At 47.5% G+C, this 12,158-nt stretch overlaps 3 protein-coding genes across 3 annotated transcripts; all 3 read left to right on the top strand.

Annotated features, from left to right (window-relative positions):
* Positions 1 to 2,343: 2,343 nt before the first annotated feature.
* Positions 2,344 to 3,249, top strand: J3458_021399 (putative NRPS-like protein biosynthetic cluster; the record flags this gene model as incomplete). The annotated part of the gene is made up of 1 exon (XM_066122597.1): positions 2,344 to 3,249. The coding sequence occupies one exon, from the start codon at positions 2,344 to 2,346 to the stop codon at positions 3,247 to 3,249; it is 906 nt and encodes a 301-aa protein (XP_065972355.1).
* Positions 3,250 to 5,366: 2,117 nt separating this feature from the next.
* J3458_021400 (uncharacterized protein) lies at positions 5,367 to 5,960 on the top strand (the record flags this gene model as incomplete). The annotated part of the gene is made up of 2 exons (XM_066122598.1): positions 5,367 to 5,570; positions 5,610 to 5,960. The coding sequence occupies 2 exons, from the start codon at positions 5,367 to 5,369 to the stop codon at positions 5,958 to 5,960; spliced, it is 555 nt and encodes a 184-aa protein (XP_065972356.1).
* A 372-nt stretch (positions 5,961 to 6,332) lies between these two features.
* On the top strand, positions 6,333 to 7,097 carry J3458_021401 (putative NRPS-like protein biosynthetic cluster; the record flags this gene model as incomplete). The annotated part of the gene is made up of 1 exon (XM_066122599.1): positions 6,333 to 7,097. One exon carries the CDS (start codon positions 6,333 to 6,335, stop codon positions 7,095 to 7,097), a length of 765 nt encoding a protein of 254 aa, XP_065972357.1.
* Between the last annotated feature and the right edge of the window lie 5,061 nt (positions 7,098 to 12,158).

A 12,158-nucleotide genomic window follows, 5' to 3' on the forward strand; every position in this document is an offset into this window, starting at 1 on the left:
TCAGAACTCTTTTCACCGCACGTGGATAGGATATAGTTACCCACACGCCAGTCGAAGACCTCGCACCCTTTAAAAGAATCTTTAAGCTTAAGCTCTTGACGAAGTAACTCCTTCGTCTCGGGAGGATACGACTGCGAGATCTGGCTCTCATCTTCCCACTCTATCTCTGAGGAAGACTAGGATTGAAATCTGAAGCCCTGCTACCAAAGAGTGAACTCTCCCGTGCACCCGCGAACGTCTCTTATTACCTGTTCAGGCCCGGCTTCCAACCTACAGTTGCATAGCGGAATACTTTTCGTCTATTCTGACTCGATCATGCACGGCCTCTGGGTTTTGAGTAAAGGAGAGTCGCCATATAAAACAGCCTTACCAACTGATCCATAGCGTCGATACAAAGTGATAATAGTCTTGTGAGGATGCAAGCAGTTGTCTCGGCGTGGTCGTGGAGGCTCGTGTTTTGTTCAGTGGTTGGTCTTTGTCTCGTATTCTGTCCATGGCCACGCACGTGCTTAAGTCGAGTCGAATTACGGACCGAATCAGCGTAGCATCATGTGGCTTTGTGAATACACACCAACCGGTCGTGGCAACCAACGACTTCAGGTAGGCGCATATGCAGACATGTCGGCTGACAGCGTGTATGACCTTCCGTGACAAGGGACTTGGCACTTGGCTACCAGTCCCATGTATATGGCCGTACGTGCCATCCTCTTTAGCCTGTTTTTTTTACTTCCAATGCACCTTCTAAGCGTGTTCTCTCTGGTCTGTTTGCTCTGCGAGCTTGATCGATCGAGCCTAGTGGCTCAGCTCGCTCAATTTATTCGACTGGGTTCCCATGGCGGCGCTTAATCTTTTTCCAAGGACAGAAAGAAGTGACGGCGCTTCCCTACAATTAGCTCAGCCATATTCATTGAGAGAGCTTCAGTTGGATACATCACCTTTATCATGCTCCGAGAGGCCTCCGCACTTTCGTTCTATGCTATTATATGGTGTGTCTAACACGCCGAGTGCAGATAGGCCATTGATTAGCTTTCTCAGTTCTTATATCTTGCTTGAAGTCTGGGCTATTTGAGGGGTAGATAGGACAATATGATCGATCATACCCGGGGAGTCGCGTGTTGCTGATTAATACTAATTCTCAACGTTTTCGGATGTTCCAATTAGGCAGGTCGTCGACATACATCGTCACAAGCAATCGCTGGTGGTGTGCCATGCCGGCCTTTGGTGGCGTCGGACTTCGTCCTTTTACGGCGCGCTGCATCTGGGACGGAGACGCTTTTTGAACGCCTGGGAGCACCGTTTTATGGCCACGAATATCTTAACACCCGTTGTTTTGTAGTAATAGATGCAACCATACCTCTCATTGGAGCCTCTTCTAAAGCCATAAAAATGAAGTCACCAATAGCTGTTATGATAATCCGTATATTTAATGATATATTGAACCCGTGAACTAGCTCATTAAGAGAGCGTCTAAGAAACAGTCTTATTTTTCTTTATTTCTAGTTTTTTTTTAAACCAGCATTCTTCTATTAAGTGAGTGTGCCTTGAAATAACTCTTTTCACATCATGACCAAGTCCTTATCACACGACCTTGCAAGTGTCGGGGTAAGTGGTTTAGCCCAGCAGAAAGTCCATCGCTAGTCGGGGCTTTATCAACTACTATATCTCATAAATGTGGAGAAGAACGATACGCTTTACTCGATCTTGCCATTGAAGGACTCGGCTCTGGAACTCCAGCAATTGTCGAGGGGTGTGCTGCTTGGGCCATCCTCCTCTCTTCACACGGAGTCCCGGTCAAATTTAGCATGTTCGGATCAGTATCTGGCGAATTAATTGACTCTTTTAACATAGGCATCCAATAGAAATCGCGAGTAAGAGAAGTTGCTCGCCAAGTTCAAGATAAAATCGACTCTCTAGTAGTTACAGCTGAGCCTGCTTTTTTGGACATACACGAAGAGTACACAACTACCGAGGAACGGGGATATAAAGAAACTTTCCTCGTAACTATTACTCAAAAAAAGCTTAGTTCTCACGGCGCTTAAGTGCCGTGCACAGACAGCAAGAGTCCGTGCTTGGGTAGTTGACCTTGATGAGACTTCGGATAAGGCCTCGCTACTGTGCCTTGTGAGCCAGTACGAGTATATTATTAGCAAAATCTGCTCGCTAGATAGCGTCGAAATGCCATTTATTAACCCAAGGGTCGGTTCCGTTTAGAACCTCTAATAGATCTGGGCTTGGAATTCCCAAGCTCCATGGAGCGTCGATAATGTCTCTATTCATGAGGCATTCATAAAGAGGGCATAGCAGCATCCTAATCTTCTTGCCGTTTCGGCTCAAGACGGCGAAATGACTTATCGCGAGCTGGATGATCTCTCAACTCGTCTGGCCAACGGCATAATCTGTCAAGGCATCCGGACTGGTAGCATCATAGTTGTCTTGATTGAGAAGTCCTTGTGGGTTCCAGTTGCCCAGATAGCAGTCATGAAATGCGGGTGCGCCTCGACAGTGCTCGATGCAGGGTTGCCATTGCAGAGACACCAGTCTATTTCAAAGCTAGTGCAGCCTGCAGCCATCTTGACCTCTCCGGGATACGCAGACCACGCCAGGGAATTGTGCCTGGGAAGTGTTCAGTTCATTCTGAGTTACCACTCAAGTCAGCATTGGCCTGCTGCCTCACCTGTTACCCTTCCCACGGTTGATCCCTCGGCTTGGCTTTACATTGTGTTCACATCGGGAAGCATGGGTATTCCTAAAGGCGTTGTTATCGCACATGCCAACTGCATCGGTGCGGTCCTGAACCAGCAAGAGCGTCTTGATTTCAGAGAATTCGACCGAGTCTTTGATTTCGCGTCTTATGCATTCGATGCATCTTGGTGGAACTTGATACACTCATTGACCATCAGGGGTTGCCTCTGTATTCCTTCAGACGACGAACCAAAGGGAGACCTTCCAAGGGCACTCCGCGAGTATCAGGTCAACTACGCCATACTCACCCCCTCGGTCGCTTGGTTTCGCGCTTCCGAGCTTCCTGCTATCCTTCGCACCATACACTTTGGCGGCGAACCGCGGAAGGTCGCGGTCGTAAAGGAGCTGTCTACTCGTTCAACCATCAACGCGTATGGTCCCGCAGAATGTCCAACAGTCAGTACCGCACTTGTGACTAACCCTGGTGATTGCAATGACTCAACAATTGGCATTGGCACTGGTCTCGGCACCTGTACATGGATCGTCAAGCTGGACGGATCCGGCTAGAGTGTAAAAACGGGTACCCGTGGGCACCCGTGGGTATCCAAGTTTTTCTTGGGTTATTCGTGGGCTACCTATTTTATCATGTAAGTGGTTTAGGTATACTACGAGTAACCTAATATAAAGATAAGTACCCTATAAATACTTATAAACGTATAATAATATAATATAATAATATAAATTAAATAAATAAATTAATTATAATAATTAATTATAATAATTAATATTAACTCTTTAATATTTAATTATATTTATAATAAGTTTTAAGTTTAAAGTATAAGGTAAATTATATAAGTCTTATTTAAGTACTTAAAAACACCTAATATTTTTAATATATAATTATAAGTACTTTATTTTCTCTTATAAATATATTTAAGTCTTTTTTTCCTACCTATACTTACCTAAAGCCCACGGGTAAGCAACCCACACGGGTACCCGTGGACCTTTTACACCCTAGATCCGGCCTCTCACCGATCGGGAAAACTGGAGAACTATGGCTGGGGGGTCCAGTCGTCGGCCAGGGTTATCTAAATTAAACGCGATGAGCTTTGTCGATGGTACACCGTAGCTTCTTCGCGGCTGCCCCAGCGTAGCGAGTGCCGAAGGCCACGGCGGGCGGGCTGGACGCCTCTACCGCACCGGAGATCTTGTACGTTACAGACAAGATGGTAGCCTTGATTTTGTTTGACGCAAGGACTCTCAGATCATGACCCGCGGCCATCGTGTTGAGATTGGAGAGATCGAGTCCTATCTTGAGCCAGCCTTGACAGATGATGTCAGTCGGCGGAATGTGCAGATCATTGCGGAGATGATCAAGGGCCTTTTAGACGGCATCCAAGATCGTCTGGACTCTGCAGAAATGGTGCCGCCCTATGTGATCCCATCTGCATTTCTACCCATCGGGAAACTACCGACGACCCCAACGGGAAGGGTAGATCGCCAACAACTTTGTGAAGTAGGCGCCAAAATATACTAGAAACGGCCTGGCTCGATTCTCAGTCACCGGTAAAAGAGGAGGTTGCCGCCAGAGAAGAGGATCCGGAAAATCTGGAGCAAGGTTCTAAACCTTCTTGCCAGGAGTATTAGCCTGGACTCTGTATTTACACCGTTGACGGTTAGGCGGTAACTCGATCACGGCCTCGCAAGTGGCTTCACGCTGTCGCTTGCACAATATTTCGAAGTCGCCGGCATCCTCCATCTCCGGACAGTTCGGCTCATAGCCCAGGCAAGCAAGCCTGTTCAAAAGAGGATCGATTTGAATGGCGTCCGGGCACGGCAAAATGAAAGCAAACCTTGGGCTTTGACGCCGATTCAACCTTTTTTTTTTTTTTTTTTTTTTTTGGGAATAATCCTCAAGGTACCAAACATTACACCCTTGGTTTTTTGGCAAGCTAGAGAGACACCAGACACAACGCGTGAAGAGTTCGTTTCCGCTCTGCTGAGCCTCTCAACCCGCCGCAGTATGCTTCGCGCCCGATTTCGAAAGCGGACAGATGCAGTGGTCTGGCAGCAGGACGTTGCACCTGCAGGTCCCAGCGCTTTCCTTTTGACAATGCATGAATTCGTCGATCGGCCAACTATGCAACGAGTGGTCGACGAGCGACAAGCCTCCATGGACTTTATCAATGACCCTGTATTTGCTGTGGACGTCTTTCAGGGCTGCGATGAGCCACAGACCCTTCTCATGAGCGCTCACCACTTGGCACTAGGTCATGGACCTCGTTTCCTGGCGCGTCGTTTGGCACGAGTTGAGTCGGCATCTATCTACAGGAACCACTTCACAGCCAACGGTAGCACCACCACCTGAACTCTTCCTTCCAGGCATGGTGTGATTTACAGCACTCGACCCAGTAGCCGTTTTTCCTTTTGAGGTCGCTCCGGCAAACTTTGAGTACTAGGGCGTGGCGCCAGGCCAGCTATTTTTTAGGGATTCCATCCTAAATGTATCAGTTATCGAACCGGAAGCAACGGCGCTTCTTCTTGGAGCAAGCATTGCTTGTTTTTAAGCAGAAGTTCTAGACATCCTCGTGGGCTCGCTCATCTTCTGCTTTTCTCAGACCTTTCCCGATCGAAGACCCCCTCCGATATTCCTCGAAGGCCATGGCCGTGAGCCGGTCAGCGGCATGCAAGACTCCGAGTCTGAGGTCGTTGGCTGGTTCACTACCGTCTTTCCCATCCAGCTGGATGGTCTGCTGGGCAACTCGATCTTTTACATGATCAAAGTCGCCAAAGACACGCGTAGGAAAGTGCTGGGTAAAGGCAGGCCTTACTTTGCCTCTCGCTTCTATAATATCTCCGGACAAGCGGCGTTCGAAGCGCACAAGCTTGTGGAGCTGATCTTCAATTGCCGAGGCTCATTCCAGTAGCTAGAAGATTCCAGATCGATTTTCAAGCTGGAAGACAGGATTGATCGCAACTTGTCCATTCCCGGCGATGGACCTGACTACCAACGGCTGTCTCTGATCGACATGAGTCTTGTCGTCCAGGAGGGCCGGTTGCTAATCTGGACAAGGTCTCACAGGCATATGCGAAATCACAAAGCTATTTCCTGCTGGCTGGATCTGTACGTCAAAACCCTCGGCATCATCGCCCATGAGCTTGCCCAACACCAACCGGCTTGCCACACACTAGCTGATTTTCCCCTGCTCAACATCTCGTATGCTGGCTTGGACACGCTCATGAAGCAGCTGGCACGCATGGGGAATCAACGAGACTAATGTGCGCGACATATATCCTTGTACGCCTATGCAAGAGGGCATCCTCATGAGCTCCAACATTGGCACAGCCTCCTATCACAGCGTCTGTGTCTGGAAAGCGGTCTCGTTCGGCTCGCCTGTCTGTGTCCTTCGTCTGACAGCAGCCTAGAAGGCTGTCTTGCGCACGCATCCGGCCTTCTCTACTACCTTCTCAAATAATCACGACACGGGTCGATTCGTCCAGGTCGTGTTGGATGACGGTAATGCAGGCTTGATTTGCCGTGCAACGGATTCTGAGACTGCCGTTATGGTTACAAAGTCGCACCGTCGCAACCGGAAAGTTTCTTCACCATCTGCACTGACCGGCATGGCAATGTTGCATGCCGCCTCGAAATGACACACGTGCTCATGGATGCCCAGTCTCTGCCCATCATTGTGCGAGATCTTGAAAAAGCTTACGCCGGACAAGCTCTGCCGTTGCGTACGCCCTTCCGGGTATATGTTGAGCATATCACATGTACATCGGATTCGAATCGATTGCTGTACTGGAAAGAGCATCTTGCTAGTGTCCGTTCTTGTAATCTTCCAGGAGATGTAGGATTAAGCCCATCAAATACTCAACCGAAGAGCCTGTATGGCTACATAACTCTCCCCAACACCATCACGACGTCCATTTCCGAGATGTGTCGCCAGAGGGGGCTGACTCGCTCTGAGTTTCCTTACCTTGCTTGGTCCCTTGTGCTTTCATTTTTCATAGCCACGCGGCAAGTCTGCTTCGGCTATATCTCGTCCGGCCGTGACTCACCAATTGATGGTGTTGAGGACATCGTTGCGCCCTTGATCAACATGCTCATCGCTCGCGTTCATCTGGGAGATTCTTTTTCTAATGTCATGGCCGCCATTAACAAGTACAGTATCGAGCATCTGGAGAATCAACACTTCCCGCTCGCAGAAATACCACACGAGGTCTACGTAACCCAGCTCTTCAACACTAACATTACAGTTTGTAAGGCTCGCGGAAGCCCCAGTGCCGTTGACGGCGGCATGAAGCTCGTCGAGATCATAGAGGAAGATCCGCACGAGGCAAGTGGCCTGGCTAGCTTCTTTCTTCTGTCTTGTCCAGATAGTATTTCAATTAGTCAAGTGTTCTCGTTCTGACCAAGCGCACAGTACGACGTGGTCTTGGTTGCCACACTCAACCAGGACGACACAGAAGTCATGATCCAATACCGAACAGATTTTGCACCCTTGGGTTATGCCCAAGAAATCCAAGCTGCTTTGCATGGTGCCATCGGTTTCCTTGGCCCCACAATGCGGCAGGATCCGCGCGCCAAAATGTCGGGCGACAGGACGGCCTATGACTCTCTCAATGATGCTTAGTTCTATCGTACATTAGGCACCGGCGAAGCTTCCGCTCTTGATCAATGGAAATATCAGTTCAAGACCATTAAAGCTGGCCACTTCCCTTCTTTACCCTGTGCGACTTACAAGGCGAATATTAATGCCTTAGCTTCTTATATGATTGACAACCTTCAATGGCGTAACGACTTTAACGTGACCACGCATGTCCTCGCCCCATGGGCCATTCTGCAAGCGTGCTATACTAGATCTACTGACATCTCGGTGGGAATCTGCCCCCTGGGTACTAAATATGGAACGGCGAGCAGTGTCATGTTCGAGCCCACGCCTATGCAGCTGAGGGTTGACCTCAAACAGCACGTTGTTTCATATCTTGATCTAGTGCAGTCAATAATCACGACTTACTCAGAGTTGCCAAGGCTCTCTACGCAAAGGTTGCGCGGTCTTAACGACGAGTTAGCACTTGCCTCCGACTTCCAGACTGTTGTGAGCATTGACGATGCTTCGGGCCAAAGCATAACACCAAGTCCCATCGTTACGTCAAACGCGTACTATCGCCCCCGAGTATTCTCCACGCATCTGAATGTATCTGCTTCCGGTGTTCACCTGGCTGCTAGTTTTGACGACTATGTCATCAGCACTAGGCAAGTGACTAGGCACTTCTCTCAACTTGAGACGGTGATTCGCAGCTTCGCTCGCTGTCCGATACCTCCTTGATCTTGACTGAGATTAACACTATTAGTGATAACGATCTTCGGTGTATCTCTGGTTCGAATGGAAAACCCTACCAGAACGTCCAAGATCTTTTCCACAATCTTATATCTAGGGGAGTTCAGGTAATGCCCTGATCCCTTGCTATATCCGCTTGGGATGGAGAACTCACTTACAGCTAGCTCGACTAGCTTTTAACTCGCTTAGCTCACCAACTAATTTATCTTTCCATATACCCTGAAGTCATTGTGCCAATCTACTCTGAGAAGTCCACGTGGGTGCCTGTGTCAGTGGTGGCTGTAATGAAGGTTGGCGGGGCAGGTGCCATGATCGACCCTACAGAGTGTATCGAACGGGCTTGCTGCATTGTTAGACAAGTATCTGCAACATTTGTCCTCACATTGTCTCGAAACCTCGAGCGAGCTACCCAGTTTCAGGGAGTGCGGCTTCTCGTAGCCGATGAAGCATCTATGAACGGTTTCCCTTATCCCGAGGGGTGCGTTGCTTTACTAGCACAACAACGAGTTAACCCGTTGAATCTTGCCCATGTTTCCTTCATGTTAGGAAGTACGGGTAGGCCGAAGGCGGCTTGTCAACGCAGCGCGAAAGCGAAGCCTTGCGCTTACTGTTGCCGATATTTTCAGGTAGCCGAAGCTTAGTGCTGTAAAGCATATTGAGACACAACATCTAATTTCTAATCTATGTCATTCCGTAATTGAGCCCTTCTCACTCATTAACAAGTATCATTCCGGGGAAGAGGTACAGCATTAAGCTGCATACCGTTGCGGTATTGAAGCTGGCGACGTTGAAGACGTCTTCCCTTGTACACTTTTACAGGCAGGGCTACTAGCGGAGACTGTCCGACGCCCAGATCATAATGTCTTGACTCAGACATTTGTGTTTAGAAAGGATCTTGACGTTGACCGCTTTCGTATCGCATGGCAGAGAGTGGTACAACTCAACTCTATTCTCCGGAACAGGATCGTTGAACTCGCCGCGCATGGCCTTGTCCAGGTCGCTATTCGCAATGAACGTTGTGCAATGGAAGAAGAGGCTTCGGTGCGGGAGATTAGCCTTGGCACGCCTCTAACGCCTTAAACAATAACGGAGGATTGCTTCTCATGGAACATCTATCATGCCCTCTATAACGCCTGGTTCACGCCGCTCATCTTCAAATGCCTTGTTAAGTGTTACGGATATGAAATACTCTTAGATGCTTCTCCTTTCCAAGGTTTTGTGAAATATTTCAAGAGTTGCATTTAGTCTGGGGCGAAGGTGAAGGAGTTCTGGAAGGCCAGTTCAGTGGTTTCAACGCACAGAAATTTCCTTCGAAATCTTACCAGCCGAGGTGTGATCAACGCTTCCAGCTTTGCATCAACGACGTCGTTTCGGATGGCGACTACACGGTAGGAACACGGATTAGACTCGCTTGGGCTATCCTACTGTCCACAATCACGAATTCCGCCGATGCCTCGTTTGGTGCTATAGTGTCCGGCAGGCAAGCCAGTGTACCTGGCATTGACACAGACACCGGACCAACATTCGTCACAGTGCCACTATGATTAGCAGTAAATCGCTCAAAACCTGTAAAGGATGCCCTCCAGCAAGTGCGAATTCAAGCGGCAAATATGATGCCATTCGAGCAAACTGGAATCCAGCAGATACGGTACATCAACGAAGATTGTGATCTCGGATGCCAGTTCCAATCACTCATGGCTATTCAACTGGGAGGCAAACACAGCCACCCAGAAAATACTCTATTCGAATCCACTATTCCCAACGAGCTGGGGCTGACGACATTAGTCGGTTCAAGCACCATGCCATCTGCCTAGAGTTCATCCTCGAGTCATACGGCATTTGCCTTCGCGACAATTGCGACTCTGCTGTGTCAACCCCACCCCAGTTCTGCCGGCTTGCAGGCAGGTTCGAGTACATCTTGAGACGGCTATCCTCGCCTAGTGTACAGGATAAGCCACTTTCCCGACTCGATACCAGTAGCTTGGAGGATCTAAAACAAATCTGGGCCTGGGACGGAGACTGTTCTGGAGAGCTGCGACCAGACGGTTCACCAAATCTTTGGACAAGTCGCTGAGAAACAGCCCGGTGCTGCAGCAATCTGCTCATGGGATGGCGATTTCACTTACGGCAGGTTGAATGACGTTTCCACCCGAATTGCACCCGAACTGATCCAGTTTTAATCTTCCCACAAGCCTCTAACGCATTGTACCGCTGTTCTTTGAGAAATCTAAGTGGAATCTGCCTGCCAAATAGCAGTCATGAAAGCTTCCGGCATCTCGGTTGTGCTGGATAATACGCTACCCATTGGCCGTCTGCAAATGCTCACGGACCTCATCCAACCCCAAATCATCCTAACTTACGTAGCCCCGTGAAGGTCTAGGGGTACGAACGTGGATTGTTGAACCAGAGCACGGCAAGTCGCTGGCGGCTATTGGTGATATTGGCGAGCTCTGGCTCGAGGGACCCCTCGTTGGCCAGGGATATCCCAATGACCCAGATAAAGCCGAGGCATCATTTGTAAGAAACCCGGAATGGCTAACAAGGGGTCCTGGGTTTGCTGGCCTTCATGGACGTATATACCGTACGGGCGACCTAGTTTGATACGAGGAAGATGGAAGTCTGGTGTTTGTTAGGCGCAAGGATGCACAAATCAAGATTCGTGCGCAGCGCATCGAGCTTGAGGAGATTGAATACCATGTGCTTGGTGCTCTCGGAGACGCTATAGCGTGGGATGAGAATTCCTTTGGCATGGACAACAACTTCATTCAGCTTGGTGGTGACTCTATCAGTGCCATGCGACTAGCCTGGATTTCTCGCGACAGGGGAATTCCGCTGACTGTTGCGGATATTCTTACCAAAGACCGGATCGCCGGCCTCTTACTAGAAGAGAGAGCTGGATATGTGTATGAGCGCGAACAGATGCCCTGCATTTCGTCGGATACCGCAGACCCGAACGCTTGCAGTAAGAGAGATATAATTACGCAAAGCGGGATTAAATTGATTGCCGAGTAGACTTTACCAAACGTGGGCAAGTAAGCTTAGCTTAGCTGTAGCTTTCCGCTTTACCTCTTTAATTTACTATATAATAGGAGCATTCTTAAGCATTTAATTAGTCTAAGAAAACATACTCTTGGTAGTTAGTTAATATACAAACGCCACTAGCAATAACGGCCACAGTAAAAGCGGCCGCAGGCCAGAGCTCGCCGCAGGCGGCCCCCGGCAAGGTCCCCGAAGGAGTCCATCTATTGGGAGCTGTATGCATGAGCGCTGTATGCATATGACTAGCCCGATTTAGTCGGGGACTCTATAACCTACACCCCTTAGTGTGTTTTACACATAAAAAAATAGTAACGTGTTATTTTTAAAAAACGCGCTTAATAATAGGTTTAAAATTTAATAATATTAAGTAATAGTAGTATTAAAAGAGTTTAATTCGTTTAAAACGTGATTTTTAGTGTTTTATTTAAAATGTATATATTCTATTAAGCTAGCTATTAATTTAGGCTATTTAAAGGGTTATTATAAAGACGTGTAATACGTAATTGTAAGCCTTACTACTTAGTATAATAGAATTATTATAATAATTAATAAAAGGGATAAAAGTAGCTATTTTAATAATTAAAAAATAGTAGAAATAGTTATAGTAAAGGTATTTAAGAGCTTAATTAACTATATTAATAAATTTAATAATATAGTTAATAATATTAAAGAGAAAATGTACTATAATTACCTTATTATACGCTACTAAAAATCCCGTATATTACGATGCCCTTAATTAAGTTATAATTTAACGCGAAAAAAACGCGAAAATAATAATATATTGTAATTTCCATTTAATTATAACGTAAATTATATACGAGAGTATAGTAGCCTAAATGTGTGTCTATTATATTATGGGGTAATATAGGTTACAGCGCTCATGTATACAGCTCCTAATAGATAGACTCCCCCGAAGGGTGTAATGAAGGCTTAGGTGCTAGGCTTAATAATCTACTTGACATATATTAACTTAAGTAGTCATTCTCGCCCGCTTTGCCTACCCCTAGGACAACTCGCTCGTTGGCATCAGGGTTTTGTGCCGCAGATCTAATGTGGCCACGGTAAGTTTATTGATATTCTGCTTGCTACAGA

The sequence above is a fragment of the Metarhizium acridum genome (genome assembly GCF_019434415.1).
Source record: "Metarhizium acridum strain ARSEF 324 chromosome Unknown scaffold_579, whole genome shotgun sequence".
NCBI lineage: Eukaryota > Fungi > Ascomycota > Sordariomycetes > Hypocreales > Clavicipitaceae > Metarhizium > Metarhizium acridum.